Source organism: Chelonia mydas, chromosome 10 (genome assembly GCF_015237465.2).
Source record: "Chelonia mydas isolate rCheMyd1 chromosome 10, rCheMyd1.pri.v2, whole genome shotgun sequence".
In the NCBI taxonomy this organism is placed as follows: Eukaryota; Metazoa; Chordata; order Testudines; family Cheloniidae; genus Chelonia; species Chelonia mydas.
The window spans coordinates 81,634,566-81,656,332 of NC_051250.2; the positions used below are offsets into that span (position 1 = coordinate 81,634,566).

A 21,767-nucleotide genomic window follows, 5' to 3' on the forward strand; every position below is an offset into this window, starting at 1 on the left:
TAAAGTGTAATGAGGCGAATTATATTCATTTTACATTATTGAGCAACCTTTGATTTGTTTAAATACCTACTGTATTCAAGGGACCAGGGAACTTAAATGTCCTTGCTTATTCTGTGTTATTTCCTCACCACCCTGAGCTTTGAAAGTGAGTTGGCAACGTATAATCTAACACATTTCTTTCTTTTATTCTTTTTCTTTCTTTCTTTTTTTGACAGCTACACATTTACAAGATCTTTCTACCCTTGATCTATAGGTTTCTGCTTGGAGTGCCCTAGATTGGATCTAAAGTCAGAATCTAAGAATTTATTTCATCCGGCCAAACAGATAACACATCCTGCTTCCCTGGGGAAAATCTTGCATTACCTGCTGTGTGTTTTGTGTAGTAGAGACTTGGTGCCCTGGGTGGATTGGTACTCTTTCTAACCCTTCATCTCTACGCTGCACCAACCAGTGGGAGATGTGTATCCAGGATTCTTTTCCAGCACTGTGCAGTTCCAGAAATCAGACTGTGATAACATATCATGTATTGGGTTTCCTCCTGCCCTTTTCACATCCACGGACAATGCAAGCGTTGTTCCTCCGACAAGCTGTGCCAGTGCAGATGAGTGAGAGAGGGACAAAATTAAGTGGCTGCTGAGCAGAAAGGTGACCGTTTGTGAGTTTCATGAACGGTATGAAAGATTCTGGGCAGGCATCACGGACAAACTCTGCAGAAACAGACTTTTCACGTCATTTAATTTTTAAGGATTTTTTTTCTTTTCTTCTTAGTTGTCAGGTTATACGGGGCCCTCCTGTAACATGTTAGCCATGGATTTTTAATGGCCAAACACCTTGAAACAAGAGAATAAAAACCACACGATGCCAGTGCCCGACTGGTGGTTTTGTAGCTTACCATTTTAAAGGAGCTATTGTGGGGGGTTCATTTTATTCCTCCTACATAAGCAGCATTATCCTCTTTAATTTTTTACTTTTTACAGGCTACTTTTTTGGTTGATTTAAATTAAGGAGCTGAGGGAGGGAGCTGCCGGCAGAATGGCTAACAAAGGGAAAGCTCAGACAAAGGCGCTGGTTGTTAATACTTTATGATATGTGCTGTGCATGTGTGTCTCGGAGCGCTGCAATCTAAGCCTGACATCTGCTGACCTGAGGCCCAAATCATTTCATTCCGAGGCCACTTAATTATAACATTCCATGCCTCAAGCCCCCTATAAAGGGGGCTGATTGTAACAGCTCCCTGCAGGTGTGCAGCTCAGACACTCAGCTCTCGACACACCAAAGCCATTTTCAGTGAGGGCCCCGCTTGCCACACTGAACCCGTGTTTGCTGCCTCTCTCTGTCGCCAGGTGTTCAGAGGCAGATCGTGCACTGTGTTGAACAGCTGGCTGGGCTAGTGGAGGAGAGGTACTGTGACTCATTGACCCGACCCGACGACAAGCAGCGGACGTGTAGCGAAGAGCCCTGCCCAGCCAGGTTTGCTTTCCTTTGCTTTTCCATCTTCTCATTCACCCAGCCCCGGATGCTCTCCCTACTTTAACAGAGGGGCTGCGGGAGGGCAGAGTCTCAGCGGGTGCAAATTAGCATCTGAAGTCAGTGGATCTACGCTGACCTACAGCAGCCTGGGCGCTGTCCTGTCTGTATAAAAGTGACCACTGGACTCCATGATTCTGCATCCGACTCCCTCCACCCTGGCCTCTGGTAAGAACTATGGCCCCAGTCCTGCAACTGGATCCATACAAGAGACCTTTTGCTCCTATGCAGAGCCTCACTGATGTCCATGTGAATAGGCATTTGCAGCTTGGGCCTGTAGACAGATCCTCAAAGGTATTTAGGTGCCTAATTCCTATTGAAGTCAATGGAAGTTAAGAGGATCCAGGTCTGAGCTCCCCTGGGTTACGGCTTTGCTGGAAAGGCCATGAACTCGCATGCTGCTGTATAGATAACAACTCATGCCACACAGTACTGCAGATAATCTCAAGAACAGATCCTGAATCCCAATGCCCTGAACTTTTGGGGAGGTTGAAATCCAAAACCCTGATCATGAGCCAAGTTTCGCTAGTGACCCCTACCTTTATAGTGGCCCCTCTGACCTCTAGACAGAAGAGCAGGAGAGGCTGCTGCAGTCCCAGCTAGCCTCTGCTTTGCAAAGGGCTTCTGTCTTTACACCTAAACCACACTCCAGGCTCCCAATGCCCGCGCAGATTGGAGTGTTTGAAATCCAGCTCAGAACGTGGAGACATCTCTGTGAACATCTCTGTAACACTGAGTGTTTCTCTATAACAAGGAGGATAGATATTTCACTGTCACTAACAACAAACCTGCAAATGTGAATGCTCACTTCGGCTCCCACCTTTTCCCCTTTCATTTTCCTAGGTGGTGGGTTGGCGAGTGGCAGAAATGCTCTGCCACTTGTGGTGAAGCTGGGCTCATGAAGAGGACGGTCCTTTGCATTCAGAGTGTGTGGCTGGATGAACAGCGGGCTTTGCAGCACACACAATGTCAGCATCTCTCCAAGCCAGATGCCACTGCGCCCTGTAATAGGGATATCCTCTGCCCTGCTCAATGGGCCATAGGCAACTGGTCTGAGGTGAGAAAGTCAAAGGGTAAAGAGCACATTAGTCTTAGTTCCTTGGGAAGCTTGAAGGGTCACTTAGATAAACATGCTCAGGGAACAGTGGGCTCTGCTGGAACCACAGTGAATTTTAGAGCAGTGGTTCACAACCGGGGTCCACGGACCCCTGGGGATCTGCAGACTATGGCTAAGGAGTCTGCAAAAGGTGGTTGTTACCATAGAACCATGGTTTTCAATCTGTGGTCCACGGACCTCTGGGGATCCTCAGACTATGTGTGGAAGATTTGCAAAGGGGTCCACACCTCCATTTGAAAATGAAAAAAAGTTGAGACCCACTGGCTTAGAGAAACAACAAGGAGTCTGGTGGCACTTTAAAGACTAACAGATTTATTCGGGAATAAGCCTCCTTGTTGTTTTTGTGGATATAGACTGACACAGCTACCCGCGGATACTCAGTTTAGAGAACTAATCCTTGATTCAGGTGGCTTGTTCATCACTGCACTCACACGCAAAGCACAGGGCCCTCGTTAAGAATTCTCTGGGAAATCACTACGTCCTAGAACAATCTCAGCAGTGAAATACTTAGCGCAGGGGCTGGCTCAGATTAAACCATTTTAAAGAGGGGGGGAAGAGAGGAATTCAGACAGAAAACTCAGGTTGGGGGAGGGGGAGGAGGTGTCTAGCTCTCATTCGAACTCCACCTGTCAGACATTCCTGGAACTAGTTGGAGTCCTGACAATTTAAACATTAAAATTCATTTTAATTCTCTCCTTTTTTTGAGGAGCTGCAATTATAAAAACCAGATCAAGTGAAAGGCAGGTTTGTGACCCAGACAGATCTTAAAATAAAGAATCACCCCGAGGCTGTTATAATCTTTTTTCCTTCTTCAAATTTGGCTGTTTCCTCCATCACGGTCTAGTAAAAACTCGGTGCTTGGTGCAAAGAATTAGATTGACAGAAATAAAAGCTTTTAAAGCTTTTTAAATATTTTGCAGCACTACAAGTTTCCACCCTAAACTTTGGCAGAATCCTGCACATGTTTTGAGCACACTGCAACATGGAGTTTTAGGGAAGTCGTGAGAGTTTGTATGTGTGTATAAACTACGGGTGTGTCCACGCTACAGTTAGACACCCACAGCTGGCCTATGACAGCTGACTCCAGCTAAGGGACTCGGGCTCAGGGTCTGTTTAAGTGTGGTGTAGACCTTCAGGGTCAGGCTGCAGCACGAGCTCTGGAACCCTCCCACGTCACAGGATCCTAGCGCCTGGACTCCAGCACAAGCACAAACATCTACACCGCTGTTAAATAGCCCCTTAGCCGAAGACCCGCAAGCCTGAGTCAGCTGGCACGGGCCAGCTGCCAGTTTTTAATTGCTGTGTATACAGACCCTTGTCCATGGGTGGTTAACTGCTCTGTACATATACTGTCATATATGGTCATGAGGAAATTGACTCTTCACTTTTAAAAAAGAGAGTAGGCTAGAGTGTATGACTATACAGAGCTGCCCAGACTGTTCACTGATCAGCTTACATGATGCCCTGCTATTAATGGCTATTTAAATAGATAAATCAGTCAGGTAAATTGAGCAGATAAATCAGTCAGGTAAATTAATAGCAGAGGAATTCTCATAAGAATGGGGAGGTTTGGGGATGTGGGAGGAGTTTGGCAAAGAGTTAGGTCAGCCAAAGCTGGTGGCAAAGCAAGAGTTTATTTTCTGTAAAATATTTTTTCTTTGACATTTGGCTATTTTTCAAAAATGGAACTTTTCATTATGTATATAAATTTCCAAAAAGTTACATTTTCATTAAAAATGTCTATAGAACATATATTTTCATTTACTATATTATATATATATAACCTTTTTGATTTTTTGTATTGCCAGCTTTGATGAGTCATCTTAATCACAGATTGGATTTTTAACTAAAAATCATAATTTCAAATTTTAAAAAATAATTTTAAAACTAACTTAAAAATAAGTTTTGGTTTTAAATTATTTACCAAAAACACAACAGAATGAAAAGGTGAAAAGGTGAATGGAAGAATGTAAATGATAATTGGGAACTGTTTAAGAAAATATTTTACTAGATGCCCCAAAAGCCACAATTCCACAATCAAGAAAGAAGGCTTCACTGATCAAAAAACCAACTTATCTTAGAGGGGAAGTGAAAGAAGCTATAAAAAATTTATATATATGTATATATAAACAAATGGGAGAAAGGGGACATTTATAGCAATGAATATAAATTAGAAACATGAATTGTAGAAAATTGATAAGGGAAGCAAAAGGATACAAGTAGACCTTTATGGTCAGCAGTGTTAAGGACAATAACAAAGAGATTTACTAAAATGTATTAGGAACAAAAGTAATCCTAACAGTGGTTACTCCATTGCTAGATGGAAATGGTAGAATTGCCCACAATAATACAAAATAAGCAGAAGTGTTGAATAAATATTTTTGTTGGAGGGGAAAAACAGATGAAGTATTCATATCGGATGATGATGAAATTCTTTCCATTTCAAGAGTAACTCAGGTCAACAGGTCTGGATAACTTGCATCTAAAAGTTTAAAAGGAGCTGGCTGAGGAGCCCTCTGGACCATTTATGGTGATTTTCAATAAGTCTTGGAACACTGTGGAAGTTCCAGAAGGCAGGAAGAGAGCTAAAGTTGTGCCAGTATTTTAAAAGGGTCAGTTGGAAGAGCTGGGTATTTATAGACCTTCCAGCCTAACATTGATCCTGGGCAAAATAATGCAACAGCTGATATGGTACTCAATGAATAAAGAATTAAATGAGGGTAATATTATTTATGCCAAATATGGGTTTATGTTTGATATCTTTTTTTGATGAAATTACAAGTTTGGCTGATAATGGTAATAGTGTTGTTGTAATATATGTAGACTTCTGTAAGGCATTTAACAAGTTACCACATGACATTTTGATTAAGAAACTAGAATGATCCAAAATCTATGTGGCATACATTAAATTGATAAAAACAGGCTAACGATAGGTCTCAAAATGTAATTGTAAGCAGGGAATCATCACTGAGTGGGTGTGTTTGCAGTGGGTCCCACAGGGAACAGTTCTTGGCCCTTCACTAGTTAACATTTTTATCAGCGATCTGGAAGAAAACATAAAATCATTCCTGATAAAATTTGCAGATGACACAGAGACTGGGGGAGTGGTAAATAATGAAAAAGACAGGTCAGTGATCCAAAACAATCCAGATCGCTTTGTAAACTGAATGCAAACGAAAAGTATTCATTGCAATATAGCCAAGCACAAAGTCATGCTGCTAGAAACAAAGAACGCAAGCCATATTTACAGGATAGGTGCTGCTAGCCCAGGAAGAACTTACTCTGAAAAAGACTTGTGGGTCATGGTGGATAATCAGCAGAACATGAGCTCCCAGTTCAATGCTGTGGTCAAAAGGCTAAAGTATGTTGTTAAACTTTTCCTCTGCTTGTTGGTTGCCACCCCTGTGAAGTTCCTAATCTCTCCCTCCTTGTGCTGTCCTGATAGTTGAGATCAGCCTGCTGAGATCCCCTAGATTCAAACGTCCGGAGACTGGGGCCAGAGCGTTCTCAGTGGAGGTTTTCTACTCTGGAACTCAGTTCCCTTGTGCCTTAGCTGTCTGAGCTTTTGGACCTTCTGGGTTCAGTGTTGGGGCCACCTGTTTTCTCAGGCTTTGGCGTACATAATAAGGAATGGGCTACAGACATTGCTCCTTGTTCCAGTTGTGTTTTTATGGTGACAGCAGGGTGGTGCGAAATAGGCTTGGATCCTGCTAAGAGATTTTAGTACGTTGTAAGATGTTATTTCAGTTCTATTTTGTAACTGGTATAAATGCCTGGCAATGGGCCCTTGTTGTTATAAATAAACTGCTCCTTGTGCCAAGCACATTCCTTACTCCAGATTCACTCATATTTTACATTTCTAAAGAGCCTGTAACCTACAGTAAACGGAGGCTCCGTCCTGCCCTTTGATACTCGGCTGTGAGCTGCTGAGTCAGCAACTGATAAATGCAGGGAACCTTGGGGCTGACTAAGGATGGAGAAGATGCTTCACTGGATCTGTCCTCCACACAGGAGCCCACTGGAATTGTAGTGGGGACCATAAGCTCTTTGCTAGTCCAGGACTGGCCCTTGGTTCCCAATGGGGAGAGCAAAATAAAACATCATGAATTGATTTACATTTAGAACCAAAAAGGTATTTGAAAATCCTTCACTGACATGCTGAGAACAGAGTTCAAGAAACCAGTGTTTTCCCCATAGCGTTAAGCATACATCATATGCACATAAAGCCAGAATGAAGACACACACCCCTCCTGCAATGCCACCCCTACTTGTCCATCCATCCATCCATCCATCCAAGTTATTCATACTGCCCTCCTTCACCATAGTGTGTGGGCACCTCACAATTTGCAATGTATTTATCCACACAACACTCCTATGAGGTAAGGCAGTGCCGTTATCCCCATTGTACAGATGGGAAACTGAGGCACCAAGAGACTAAAAGACTTACCCAGGGTCACGCTGGCAGTCTGAGACAGAGCAGGGAATTTAGTAGGGCTTGTGCCCTAATCACCGGGCCAACTTTCCTCTCTGTTCAACCATTGCAGTAGAAACACAATCTTGAACTCTGTCTTAGTACGTTCGTGAGAACGGGCCTGTTTTCCCCATATTTTGATTGAAAATATTAATACACTTGTACTTTTTAGTATATGGGCCAGTGACACGAATGGTCCATGTCAGAGCTCTCACTGGTCAACTAGGATTTCTCCAGTGTGGGCGAGCACCCAGGGTAGACAGCCAGTGTGCCGGCTCTGTGCACATCTCATAACCAACCCCCGCACTGTGTGCCCTAGGGAGAGGATGTGACCTCCACTCCACTCACTTCACTCCCCAGCTGCCTTATTGGTCCCTCAGAGAGCCATTAATAAGTGCCAAGGGTTAGCTAGGCCCTTAGCAGCATGGGGAACTGCAGAAGCACAAAGTTGGCACCTAATGACGTTTGCACAAATGTAATGTACCCACCCCCATACACACATACACACATTCACATGGGTCTGCCCCCAAGCACAGCTTGGCCAGACCCTACGTATAAACTCTGCAAATAGTCTGAGAAGTTAATCTGTGCAATTCACCTTGAATTCTGATTGCCTTGCTTTGGTCACTGTAAATTAACCTCTTGCCCAAACTGATATATTGTCAACCCAAATATATGGTATTTCTATTGAAATCCCCTGTGCTTAGGTTTGCTTTTCTAGGTTGATTATGTAAGGGACTTTGTAATACATGACTAATGCTATATACATCAGTTATAATGAAGCATAATGATCTGCAGCTCATTCAGAGCAAATGTGATGTTAATGGAATTACATATTAGGTAGGATAATTTCACTGAACTTATTTCCAGTTTGTGGGTCTCTTTTGTACTGAATAATGTCAATGGGTCCATTATGTGCTTTCCCTCAACCAAACATCTTATTAATCCTCGTTTTTCCATTTACCAGGCCGCACCTTTTATTTAACAATCTCTTTCAAGAGAAGGGGCAGAATTCATGGCAACTGCAGTTGGGGCTATTAGATCATCTTATCCAGTCCTCTCCACAAACCCCAACTCCAAGAAAACTTTCTGGCCAGCATGTAGGCCAAGTTTCAGCCTGAAGCAAAATAGGCCGAGATATAGATACACCAGCAAAATGGTTTGTAACAGAAATATTATAGGCTCACTACCAGACTTTTTTTTTTGTAATATACAGATTTCTTGGTACTGTATATCTAGCCAGCAGAACTAAGTGCCATAATATCTAGTAAAGCACTCCTGAGTCAAGTTGGTTGGAGAAGGTACAGAATTTTTATTAATTGCATGAGCACGCTGCTCAGTTGAAGTGTTTTCTGGCTTCTGGTTTTGCAGACTCAGAGAGCTAGCACTGATATTAGCATAGTCACGCCCGTGCGAATATTAAATCATCTCATTTGCATAGCCACTCCCATGGTTGTATGATAATGCATGTCCTTGCTGTAATTTAATGACTACTGTTTCTCATGCTCTCGTTTCTGATATTTTCTTTTCTTTTTCTTCTCTAGTGCTCAGTAACATGTGGAAATGGAACACAAAGACGCCTTGTTTATTGCAGTAACAATAGTAGGACAACTTGTGATCCTACACAGAGACCACTGTCAGAAACTACTTGCTCCCGGAAGCAATGCCAGAAGAAAATAGAAAATGCCAACACTGACTGGTCTGGCAGCGGATCTTCAAGCAGAGAACTATTTAATGAAATAAATTACATTCCCAGTCATCACATTTCCCACTTCAGCCCCTCAATTCCAAATAATCCAAAATCCAAAGACAAGAATGTCATAACTGAGGAAGATTTTTCAAGCAGCAGTAACAAAAAGGGAAATGTGTTTGTTGATGATTTTTACTATGATTATAATTTTATCAATTTCCATGAAGATCTGTCCTATGATCCCCTGGGTGAGAAAGACATCAAGAGTGAGGGGTTTAAACCAGATGCAGAGGGCGAGGCAGCTAATAACCTGGAGGATTCTAATGAAACGTCTCCTAACATTCCATATAATGTAAAACCAGAAGGAGAACGCAATGAAGGAAACTCAGCAAGAAGTGAGACAAATACTTCCGCAGATGTGCATAATGAAGAAAAGGAAAAAGCTGGGGTTGGAGACAATAAAACACTCTTCAGCATAACTGAAGAATATGAGGATATCAGGACATCTACTGCCCACTACATAACCCCCTCCTACATTGGAGAGGAGGAGGAGGACATGCATATGCCACTTTCTGAAGATCAGCCATCCACTGAGAATGGAACAAGACTTTATTCTATAAACAGCCAGGATAATCTGCCCACTGATAAAACCCAAGGAGTCCTGCTGACAAGGACCATTTCTGAAGAGGATGCGACAGTCACCATCCCCTCTATCAGTTATCCTTATCTGGCCATCCCCACTCCACCACTGCCTGTTGACAAGGGCAGTGCTGGTGGAGAAGAGATGTATGACATTTGGGGAAGTACAGGAGAGCCTGGAAGCAGAGAAGAGGACGGTAAAAGCACAGAGGTTCCTGTTAACGACAGCAAAGATGATGGCTTGGCTGATATTGCCCGGCCAAGCCAGGAAGATACCAATGAAATGGATTTGGTCATCACTGATGATGGTGAAACTGACTCCAAAACCAAAGATGAAAAAGCAAAGGCCGGTATAACCGCAACAGCGGAGAGTGCAGATGTGAACAGGCCCGCACATAACCCGCCTCCCCAGCCAACGACAAATGAGCCACTGCATCCTGCAGCAAAGGACACCCCTTTCCTCTCCACTGAACACAGATCTGAGCAGGAAACAGGAGGCACTAGTGAAGACACTGTCCCCACTATGGGTTCGTATAACTCAGATAACAAAGAACCGGATGACCATACATCCCATGCAGAGGATGTACAGAACCAGCTAGATGATTTCAGTGCTGTTTCACAGACACACAACCCGCAAGCAGCCACCATGACAGCTCTTCCCCTGCTGTGGTCCATGCCCCCCCACATGCATAAGCCATCCACACAAGAAAGCAGGACACTTACATCAAACAGTCTAGCCCACCAGGGTGCCCAGGCACCAGCCGTGCCAATATCCTCAGATCCAAACCCCACAGCTGGTCCAGAAGGGACGCTTTTGGCTTTGCCAGCCGAGTTAACCACAGCATGGTGGGCTGAGAGGGAAGCAAATGAAATAAAGACGACTCATTATACAAAGGATGTGTTTTCTGATGTGCCTGGGGTCACCCACGCAGGCCCAAATGAAAGAGCGGGCCCGGATGAGAGCTCACCAAGGGGCACCCAAAGGATATTTGCTAATAGGGATGGAGAACACGGAACATCTCTCCCCACGCCCAGCCTTCCAGACCAGCAGCAGCAGGAGGCAGAAGCAAAGGAGGATTCTTTCCTATTGCTCCCTGCTACCAGAGCAGCCACAGTAATGACCAGCTGGGAAGTTGGGAGCTGGAGTGAGGCAAGTACAGCTGAAACCTGTGAAAAGAGTAACCCAGGCACTGTCTGGCAGATGGGCCCATTCCTTTAGCAGGGCTTTGTCGCGCGGGGCGCTCTTGTTGGGCTAACTGAAAAGGTGCATGTTTCACAGATCCATTCTTTTCCTTGGCCAAGCTCCATTTCCATGTGTTAGCAGAAGGAATTAAGTGGGAAGTGGTGCTAGTGGTACACAGGGGTGGTGCACAGAGGTGCCCTGTCCGGGGGTGGAGATCAAGTGCAGGAAGCTGGCCAGAGCTTCCCAGGGCATGGGCGAGCACACACACTGTTACGCTCCTAAGGGACGTGGCCTGCCTCCCCTGCACACACTCTAGCTCTGCTGGTTGGTGCACAGGGGGTGCTGTGGTACCCATCCCCGTTGGGGCCATATGCTCCCACTGAAGCAGCCTGTGCCCCCCAAGCACAAAGGCTGTGGTTAGACCAGCCCTTCCGTTGGCCTCACAAGCGGGAGAGCAGGGAGAAGGCTCCATGCTCACTGGAGGCCTAACCCTAGCTTAGCCCCAGCGTGGTGAAGCATGGAGCAGCCTGCACAGTCCCACTGTGCACAAAGCCTCACAGGGAAGGGGTATGTCACCCCAAGAGCCACCCCCCCCAGCTCCCGAGCGGTGATGTGGCCCAGCCCTCCACTTCGCCCAGCGTCTAAATATATAGTACTAGCCGTGCGCCAGCAGGCAAGAAAACATGCTCCAGACCACAAATGGGCTTCCAGTTCACTTCCACTATTGGTATTACTAGAGCGCATGGGGGCCCCGTCAGGTCAGGGCCCTTTTGTGCCAGGCACTGTACAGACATACAGTAGAATGCAGACCCTGCCCCAGAAAGCTTGGTTACACCTTTGTGTGAGAGAGCCTTAAAATATGGTAAAATCACAGGGATTCTATTCTCATCAAGACTAGAACTTACCAGAAAAATCATACAGCACCGAGTCTGCATATTGAGCTACTGTCGCTAATTATTAGTGTCCCTTTATTGTAAGGCGATAGCTTCCTATGACTATTCTTTGGATAGACTTTGCAATGACATATAAATGGCTGATGCAATTCATTGCATGGTAATGAAGTGAGAGTCAAAAAAGCACAAAGAAAACATACATTAGTGTGCCTTTCTGCTTCCCCAGAATAATCTGAATTTACCTCCGCTGCACTTTCTCTGTCAGGAATGTCTTTTACAGAGCTCCCAATGTGCAGTGGGTCTTATCTGCTCAGGGACATCTAAGTCACAGCAATGAAACAGAATTACGCTGGTTTAACTGAGAGCACAATTTAATCACATATTCTGAATGTGGCTCATCAGTTCCTGATGCAGGGCTAGAATAATGCCCATGTTCAATGACCTTTTTATACATCTTGTGTGCTTGATTGTCTTAGACTGATATTAAGGATTGTCCCAAAATTCTTAAGTTCTGTACCCAAACTTCTCAAGAGTCTCCTCGTAATTAGGCTTTAGTGCTGCATAACCATGAGAATAATGTGTGCTCTGGAAAATAAGATGCAAGAGATAAGCCCAGAGAGGAGAACAAGATGCAGGCTCTACACTTTGGAAGGGGACTGATAGGAGAGAGAAGTTTATCAGAACTTGTATCACATAAAAAGACTTGAGACGTGAACTACAAAAAAAAGGAATGCTTGGCCTTAAAGGAAATGAGGAGGAGTTTCTTTCCAAAGAGCAGTTAAACAAATGAAGCCAGCAATACTAATTAAATGAAACTCTAAAATTAACCAGGCTAAATCCAACCCTGTTCAACTAAAGACGCTGGAGCTGCACCCACTTACCCCGTGACTTCATGGCCCAGTAGGTGCTGCTACTTCCTAATCAGTTACAAACTGGTGGGTAATGCCAAGTAATAGTCAAATACATGGCTCTGTAAAGCAATACAGAAGGCAAAGCTGGAGTGGAGAAGAAAGGACACAGTGTCCCAGCCAGAGCAGACACAACTAAAGTTATTCTAGAGAAGCTCCTTTCCTACTCTTCTTCTTCCCAAAACACAAGGAAGCCTGAAGTCCTCTAGGAATTTATTAGAGAATGAGACTCTTGCTGGGGAATTTGTAAACTAACACAAAGACTTCTCTAGCAGGAATAAAGTTCTCGATTAACTTCTTTAGGATGGTTTAAATGTTCTATAGAAAGGCTTTCATTCTGTTACATTCTGTGGTTGTGATTCACTGTTGCATTGACAGAGATGTAACACCACTGACCTGCAGTAATCCAGTGGTGAACTGGGCCCTGCAGGTTTTAAGACACATTTCTGCAGAATCCCATTTAATTTTTATTGCATCCTTGTGATTTCATCCCTGTCGAATTCCATAGGATTTTTCCATGAAGACAAGTTGTTTGCTTTGCTGCCTCTGTAGCTCAGTACTCCCTGATTGCTGAGCTTTGGTTTCTGTGTGTGGGTGGAGGCAGGGGTTAATTTTTGCTCTGTGTTACTGACTGTGTTCCAGTGTTCCACAACCTGTGGCTTAGGAGCTAGCTGGAGGACAGTGCATTGTAGCACAGGTAAAGATGAAGATTGCGTTGCTGCAAATAAACCTGTCCCTGCTCGAAGGTGTTACCTGAGACCATGTTCCTCGTGGCGTATTGGAAACTGGAGTAAGGTAAACATAAAGATATTCAAACCAAAAATACGGAGGGTATTTGGACTTCCCTTCTCCTTGCCCTTTATTGGTGTCTCTGGGTATGTCTGCATTGCAAAGAAAAACCCAAGTCTCAGAGCCAGGGTTAATTGACTCAGACACGCTGGGCTCAGACTGCGAAGCTAAGAATAGCAGCGTAAACATTCCTGTTGGGGCTGAAGCCCAAACTAGGAAACCTAGCGAGCATAAAGAATAACTAAGTGGGAACATAATAGCGCTGATTGGAAGGGAGTCAGCAAAAGTAGGAGTAGAATCACTTAGGGTGGTCAAAAGAGGCATGGGCTAACGCTAAAGAAAGGAGAGTTGTGGGAGGATACTGGGGAATACCTTGGGGGCATTAGGCTCTCAGATAGTTTCACAAGAACCCCTCATAGCGCAAGACTTTTGAAACTAGACTGGACAATCCCATTGAGAATGAATGGTAGACAACGCTCCTGGAATGGCAGGATTACTGTGGATGATTTTAATAGGTCTTAACTTTCAAGATCTGTGGATGTGGGGACATGACCTCAAAAATCTGTCACCACTAAAAATGCAAATAAAATTCTTTCAGAGTGGAAAGTACGGGTGGTGGTAGTCGTGCTTAGGACCCTCTCCAGCTCAGGCCAGCTACAATCATGGAGAGACCCAAAGGCAAAAACTGAAAGAGTTAATGAAAGACAGAGCTTGACAATTCATTTCTTTAATATCTGGGTAAACTCAACTTTGCCAGAAAGATTCATGTCTGGACACTGTTACCGCCTCTGCTCCACCAGCCTGACTCCTTGTATTGTTTACTCAGTGCTCCAAGAACTGCGGAGGGGGACTGAAGGTTCGGGACGTGCACTGTGTTGACACCCGAGAACAGAGGCTTCTGCGGCCCTTTCATTGTCAAGCTGTTTTCTACAAGCCCCCAGTGCAGACTCCCTGCCAAACAAAGCCTTGTCTGGACTGGTATACCTCATCCTGGAGAGAGGTGAGGGGGATTTCTAGAGAGAGAAGGTACACGCAATACATTGTCAGAGATGGGCCGGATCCAAACTTCCCTGGAGTTCAGAGGGTCCTGATGCGGGCCTGTCTGTAAGGAATACATGAAGGGAGAGATGGACCAAGTTTTTTTTAATATGTTTTAATAGCTGTTTGCAAATAACCAAACACTATCAAGTGTCTATTAAATGATGAACTGCCAAACTATGATGAAAATTGGGTTAATCTCAGACACGTGTTGAATGTTCTAATGGAAATTCCAGTAGGCAACTGCTGCTCTTTGTTCTCTTCCACTTGCCCCCATAGGCTTCCATGGGCAGATCAATAGCCCCACAAACTAGGAAACTAATAAATCTGGTGCTGTGTTCCAAACCCTGCTGTTAGTTGGATGTAGGAAAATCCAGCTGAAGCTAGCCATCTGCAGTTCTCACCAGGGGGTCCCCTAAGCAGGCTGGTGAAGGCTCTCAGCCCCAAAATAGCTTGTAACTTCTCTGTTTTCCTTTCCTGTTTGTTCTTTGTTTGCTGGAGATGTCATAGAATGAGGCATTCTGGGATATCATTGGGGAGAGGCATTCTGAGATTACAAGGAGACTTCTGGTATTTGTGAAGCCCCATAATGATGTATCCCGGGGTATCTTCAGTTGGAAGATTCCACAGAAAAATGTTTAAATGGTTAATTAAATGTTATTTTTTCACTGATTTTCTCCTTCCCCATCAGTCTGAGCTTGGCACAGTCCTCACACACAGTTCTGCTTTCGTAACCTCCATGCTTACACTGCAGCATGGGATTAGCCCATTATCTTTTATTCCATGTTCATTTTTGCCTTCAGCTTTAAAAGTAGCCTGTCAGCTAAAAAAAGGAATCTGAAGGCCTTGAAATCTATTGTTTACTCTACACTCTCCCAGTCAAATATCTTCCTAACCTGGATCCATTTATCACTAGATGCCCCATTCATTTTCTTATCTGTATATCCAGTAAATATATTTTTTGTCTGGTTTGTGATATGATGTTTCACATCAGCACTTATTTTTCATTCCCTTCCCTGCAAATACATTTCGCTGGCATTTTACTTTTGCTTAGCCTCATAGTCCAGCGTATAATGGCTATTATTTAAGAAGTACACAGTAGTACCAGACAGCTTGTAGGCCACATTCCACACTCGGTTCGGCTTGTCCGACTCTCGTTGATGAGAAGTCAGTGGGAGTATTGTGTGAGCTTTGCTGTGGGCAGAATCTGACCCTCTAAGTATTTGGATCTAGGAAGTAGTAAATGTATATGAGCTGAGAGCTGCTGTAATCTTACAAAGTTGTGTGTGCCTAAGAGCCAAACTTCAAATCCATTTAGTATCCTCACTTCCACAAATGAAACCACGCGCCGACAATAGTTATAATCACAAAAATGGGCATTCAACACTGGAGGCAAATTTTTCTTAGGGCTGCTTCACACTGTAATTCCATAAGAAACGAGTAAGTGGGGTGTTTTTCCCTTTCTGGTACTCCAGACTGATTCTGATTTGATGGTTTGTTTGTTTCTCCTTAGTGCTCTGAGTCATGCGGCAGAGGTGAGCAGGAGCGCTTAGTTACGTGTCCAGAATTCGGACGGTGTGATGAAATGTTAAGGCCAAATAACACAAGACCCTGCAACACTCACCCATGTACCAAATGGGTAGTGGGATCATGGGGAGAGGTGAGCAAATGTTTAAGGGAAATAAATGTCTCCTGTAGCTGAATTTCTCTTGGGAATTAATCACATGTATTGTTTTTGTACAGCAGTTTTCCAGGGACTTAATTTCAGATCTCAGATAAGCATACACCTGCTATACCACCTGGTCTGTAACATTGATTTCTGCAATCAGGCCCACACAATTGATAGCAGAGTTTATAAGGCCTTGTCTACACTTAAACATTTTGCCGCTTTAACTATCCTGGCTTAGTTAAAGCAGCAAAAAAATCCTAGTATAGATGCATAAACGTGCTTCTACCAGTCTAGCTTATTTTGGTTTGGCAAAGTGAAATAAAGACATGGGTATAAATCACCTTATACCACTATAACTGTGTCGATACTAGGGCTTTTCCCCACATAACCATGTTGGCAAAAAATCACACCCCTCACTGCCATAGTTATGGTGGTAAAACTTTTCAGTGCACACCAACGTCCCAGTCCATGTCCATGTACCTGAGAAGTGAATGGAGACGTATTGTGAGTGACTCAGTTTCAATAAATTGAACAGAATATTGACAAAAATAAACCACACTGAAGAGTTTCTCATTGACTAGCTTTGCTGAGAAAAGGCACTCGGGGGAATTCGGTTTCTAAAGAAGTCCTGTTTTGACCAGATACGTTGTAAAAACTGGACGAGCCAGGCCAGCTGTGAAGAAAATAAAGGTTAATGGACATGTGTTGCTAACCATGCCTCCTGTCCAGCCAAACAAGAAGCCTCCCACCTCCTCAGTCAGCAGAATTAATCGAGGTCTATTCACTTAGCGGAAGCTAACGTTATGTGCGTAAACTTTGGGTTACGTGCAATAGAAATGCCTTTGTAACCTATACAAACAGAACTAACTGGAGGATTGGGCCAAAAGAAATCTGATGAGGTTCAATAAGGATAAGTGCAGGGTCCTGCACTTAGGACGGAAGAACCCAATGCACAGCTACAGACTAGGGACCGAATGGCTCGGCAGCAGTTCTGCGGAAAAGGACCTAGGGGTGACAGTGGACGAGAAGCTGGATATGAGTCAGCAGGGAGCCCTTGTTGCCAAGAAGGCCAATGGCATTTTGGGATGTATAAGTAGGGGCATAGCGAGCAGATCGAGGGACGTGATCGTTCCCCTCTATTCGACATTGGTAAGGCCTCATCTGGAGTACTGTGTCCAGTTTTGGGCCTCACACTACAAGAAGGATGTGAATAAATTGGAGAGAGTCCAGCGAAGGGCAACAAAAATGATTAGGGGTCTGGAACACATGACTTATGAGGAGAGGCTGAGGGAACTGGGATTGTTTAGTCTGCAGAAGAGAAGAATGAGGGGGGATTTGATAGCTGCTTTCAACTACCTGAGAGGTGGTTCCAAAGAGGATGGTTCTAGATTATTCTCAGTGGTAGAAGAGGACAGGACAAGGAGTAATGGTCTCAAGTTGCAGTGGGGGAGGTTTAGGTTAGATATTAGGAAAAACTTTTTCACTAGGAGGGTGGTGAAACACTGGAATGCCTTACCTAGGGAGGTGGTAGAATCTCCTTCCTTAGAAGTTTTTAAGGTCAGGCTTGACAAAGCCCTGGCTGGGATGATTTAATTGGGGATTGATCCTGCTTTGAGCAGGGGGTTGGACTAGATAACCTCCTGAGGTCCCTTCCAACCCTGATATTCTATGATTCTATGAACTAACTGGAGCAGGGGATAAAGGAGAAATAAGTTCTACAAAGACAGTGTAGGAATTTTGCTCGGGTGCCACTTTAAACCTGTGAATAGCGATGTAGCGTATCAATATTTAAGTGCAGGCTCAAATCCAGCAGCAACATATATAAAATAAACCTTAATTCTGGATGCAGCTGATTATATCCCAGCTAATTAACTTTCTGCAGTGCACAGCTACCTGTGGTGGTGGCATCCAGCAGCGACAGGTGAAGTGCATGAACACAAACACTGGTGAAGCTGAAGAAGACAGTAGCCTATGTGACCACGAACAGTGGCCAGAGAACACCCAGAAGTGCAATCCCCAGGACTGTGACAATAGCGAGTCAAGTAAGTGTTTAATAACTAATGCAGGGTCATATGACTTCAAAAACTTAGCACAGAAAATTCAGGGATTCAATATACTTCTTGCCAGTGAAATTAACATTACATATTTTTCTCTTTAAGCGAGTCAAGCTGCACAAGGGCTTGTGCAAGGCTTTCCAGTGTAGAAATTCTGCATTTCATGAACTCTGCTGAAGTTTGTTATGATCTAAGGGAATTGTAGACAGTTGAACTTTGCTTCCAGTTAAGAAACTCTAAAGTGGGGGATTGCATTCAGAATAAATATTTGCATTAAATCACTTCTGTATTCTAGTGCAATCTTGTTGATAACCCTGTAATGATGCCACAGCTAAAACAGTTTGGAATCACACACAATGTGGAGCCCATTTAGGAAAGCTATAATAAAAAACCTTTTGTCATCACAATTTAGAATTATTAATCATCTAAAGGTTGATGGTAGATTAAATTAACCATACTCAGAGTCATGTAACAATGGGCTCACCTTTAATAAGTAAAGATATTATAGCAGCCACAATACACAGAAGCTGGGCCATATCTTCAGCTTGTATAAATCAGTAGCTTCCTTGCCTTCAATGGAGCTATGCTGATTTACACCAACTGCAGATCTGGCCTTTTCAGTTAAGCACAGATAATGTCAGTGCTGTTGTTCAACCTTAGAGCCAATGATATTTCTATGAGGCAACAGGAATGGTTTAAAAACCATCCAGATGTTCCAGTTTGGTATACAGGAGAATTGGGATTTGGGGGGTTAATCCTTCGAGGTGCTGAACACTCTGGCCCAAGTCAGCAAAGCACTTGAATGAATGGCACTGCTCACATGCTTAAAATTAAGCCCATGCCTCTGTGCGTGGCTGGATCAGGCTGGAGGACTGAGCCCCTGGGAGGACTGAACCCTTTGCAAGGTTGTTCATGTGATGCAGCATTGTGCTTTACGTAATGTCCAACAGATGTCAGAATTTAGAAATAGCTTTACAAGAAAACATGGTTTTACTGGACATGAAAACATCTGGCTGGCTGCAAAGCAGATGTTGCATGAGGTTATCACATTTTCATCTCAGCCATATTAAGTAGCAGGATAGACATTGTACTGTACTCTACAGGTGGGATTTTCAAAAGTGCTCAGCATTGGACTAACTCTGCTCTGATTGAAGTCAAAATGAGTTTTACCAGGGACGCCAGTAGGTGCAGTTAGGGCAGCACCAATTGAAAGCCCCTCATTGACTTTAGTGGGTCTTGGATCAGGCCCCTTATCCTCTGTTTCTGAGAAGGAGTATTTAATTCTGAGCAAATGTAGCAAAAAAATTTGAATTTACTTGGGGGGAAAAAACAGACTGAAGCTTTTGATCTGAACATCCATGCCCCCACCCAGCCATCTCATTGGCTTTCCTCGTCCTCTCATCGGGACTGGCTAGTGTGTAAAATAAACACTACTAGTTCATATGTTATAAACATTTGTCAGCCTGCAGTTCCACCCACTCAGCGAGGAGTCAAGCATTGCATGGTGAAGATTTATTATGCCACTTCAGATATGAATCAAGTGCAATGCGCAGTGTGTCGTCTGAAAAGACAGAATGAAATTTCAGGATCTCAGGCCTCCTAAACATCTGTGCCGTGAACTTGCCATATTGATTTACGTAATTGTCCTGCCATACAGGAGAAGTCCCCTCAATACTGAGTTTTACGAAGGAGTGAAGTAAGTTCCAGGTTTACAGTGCGGGACTCGGCACATCTGTGCAATAATGCAATTGCCATATTTCCGGTAGAGATTGGAAACATTCCAGAACTCATATTGTACCAGCCAGCAAAATTGAACAAACCAGTAACTAGATAAAAACTCAACATTTGCCCACAGGAGCTGAGATTCCACAGCTATTTCCTATAATAAGTACAGGGAAATATAGTGCTGCATCATTTCACACACTGCTGGTAAATGTTGTTTAAATGGCATGCACTTCCTTGAATTTATGGTCTCTTTGCCCCTTACTAAGCTGTGCTCTGAAAAGGACTGAAAACCACATTGTCACACGGTGCATTTTCTGGGTTCAGTCAATGTAAATATTGTTTCTAACAGAACTTAAAGCCTCCCATTGTTTGTGTTATCCCATCCTCACATTTCACTTGTGAACCCCTCAGGGTAACTAACCGGAGGGAGCAGATTGTGGCTGGTAATCTGAAAGACAATGGGCAAACCTAATCTTTTAGGGGAAAATCCTGCCCTCTGTCTCCACCATGGCTATGCAGAGAGTTGCCTGGCAAAGCGGAGCCAACGCAGTTCTGCTACGTGGGAAGGGAGTGATATAAAGAGGGAGGCGTACGCAGCCTGTACGTATGCAGCCTGTGGCATGGGCATCCACAGAGCAGTGGCTGCCAGGTAGCAACACACATGGGGCAGTGCTATTGGATCAGACACTGCATAGACCTTCCTACCCGGCCGAGGGGGGCACACTGCCAGCTGCTGCAGCATCAGAGCTGCAGAACAGCAGTAAGGTAGGGAAGGGAAGGGGGGTGTCCCACAGCCCTTTGGCGCTACCCAGAACCCAGCCCAGCTACTCTGGCAGGTTGATGGGCTGAGAATTTGGGCCTTTCCAAGCTATATTCCTTTATTACATTTATAAGGAGCAGCTATCATTCTTTTTATGCACGGCTTTAATGTATTTTTAGGACCTTCATTAACCCCTGATATTTTATTCACTTTTCCTGCCCCCTTCCTCATGTTAGTGGGAAATGTGTAGTCCCCTTTCAGATCCCTGCACTGGCCAGGAAAGTGGTGTGAATGGAGGAGTTTTGCCCAGTTCGTATATTTACGGGGGGCTCTCATCTGTGAAATTAACATAACTTTCTGAAGGATGCTAACGTAATAGGAGATGACAGTCTTGCCTTTAAAATAATACAATGCAGAGCATTGATAACAGCAGATTGCTCGCACTTCCTGAGCAAGCTGGGGCAGCTGGAATGTTCCCTTTTGCCTGGTTCACCACCCCTGACTAAAGGCAGGTTTTCTCCTATTAATAAAAAGAGTTTTCAGCTAAGTTTTCGTCCTTTCAATGGTCATAGATTTGATGCATGTTTTTTAGGCAGTTTGTGGACACATGTTTTTCAGCTCTCTACATCTGAATAGCCTAGCAGATGGGTGTGTAGGTCTGCAGGGTCCTTGACTGGAGTTGTTTTGTAATGGCACCAAGGAATATCTAGCTTGGGGAAGGCAAGGCAAGCAGCTGACATGCACATAGGTCCAAATCAGAGTATTCAGAGGTTTCACGTCATTAAAAAGGAAAACGGCAGAGAGAAACATGTTGCCAATATGGAACCTCGGGCGATTGATAGTCCTTGTGGATGGAAAATCATACGGCAATATACAATGATTGTTCTCTTCCTTTTCCTCCCTTTGTTCTCATGCTGAATAGCAGTGATAAATAGGCTCAAAATATCTCTGCACTGATATATATTTGGATGAGTCGCTTCCCAGTGGTAATAGGACTGTATTTCTATAAGCCTAGGAAAGCCTCATGCCAGAGGCATAGAGTGAGAAATGTGTGCCAAAGGGCCCTAGTGATGTAAGGGGCCCTTTAGCAAATGACCCCTGCTACATGTGTTTCCTTGAGTAAAGGACAGGTCACAATGATCCTTTCAGGGTGGAGGCTGCACAAGAAGCACTTATTATTAACCCTTTTCATGGTTCAAATTCATGCACTCAAGGTGCGGGAAATTCTCATGCTTTGGGGCATCTCCACGATGCTCCTTTCCTAGGACAGTGGCAGCGTCAATGCCATGATCTAGCCCATCGCG

The 21,767-nt window shown here is 44.1% G+C and overlaps 1 protein-coding gene across 11 annotated transcripts in view; it reads left to right on the plus strand.

Moving 5' to 3' along the window:
* Positions 1 to 21,767, plus strand: part of ADAMTS7 (ADAM metallopeptidase with thrombospondin type 1 motif 7) — a 141,516-nt gene that overhangs the window by 79,411 nt on the left and 40,338 nt on the right. For 10 of the 11 annotated variants that reach the window (XR_005226975.2, XM_037910109.2, XM_037910110.2 and 7 more), the window contains 7 exons: positions 1,344 to 1,470; positions 2,371 to 2,584; positions 8,660 to 10,594; positions 13,071 to 13,223; positions 14,044 to 14,217; positions 15,769 to 15,915; positions 17,807 to 17,966. Coding sequence is in view for 10 of the 11 variants with exons in the window: in XM_037910109.2 (XP_037766037.1) it covers positions 1,344 to 1,470; positions 2,371 to 2,584; positions 8,660 to 10,594; positions 13,071 to 13,223; positions 14,044 to 14,217; positions 15,769 to 15,915; positions 17,807 to 17,966 (2,910 nt within the window). In the remaining variant the exon portion in view is untranslated. The remainder of the gene's footprint in view (positions 1 to 1,343; positions 1,471 to 2,370; positions 2,585 to 8,659; positions 10,595 to 13,070; positions 13,224 to 14,043; positions 14,218 to 15,768; positions 15,916 to 17,806; positions 17,967 to 21,767) is intronic. The other variant, XM_037910115.2, reaches the window with a different exon arrangement.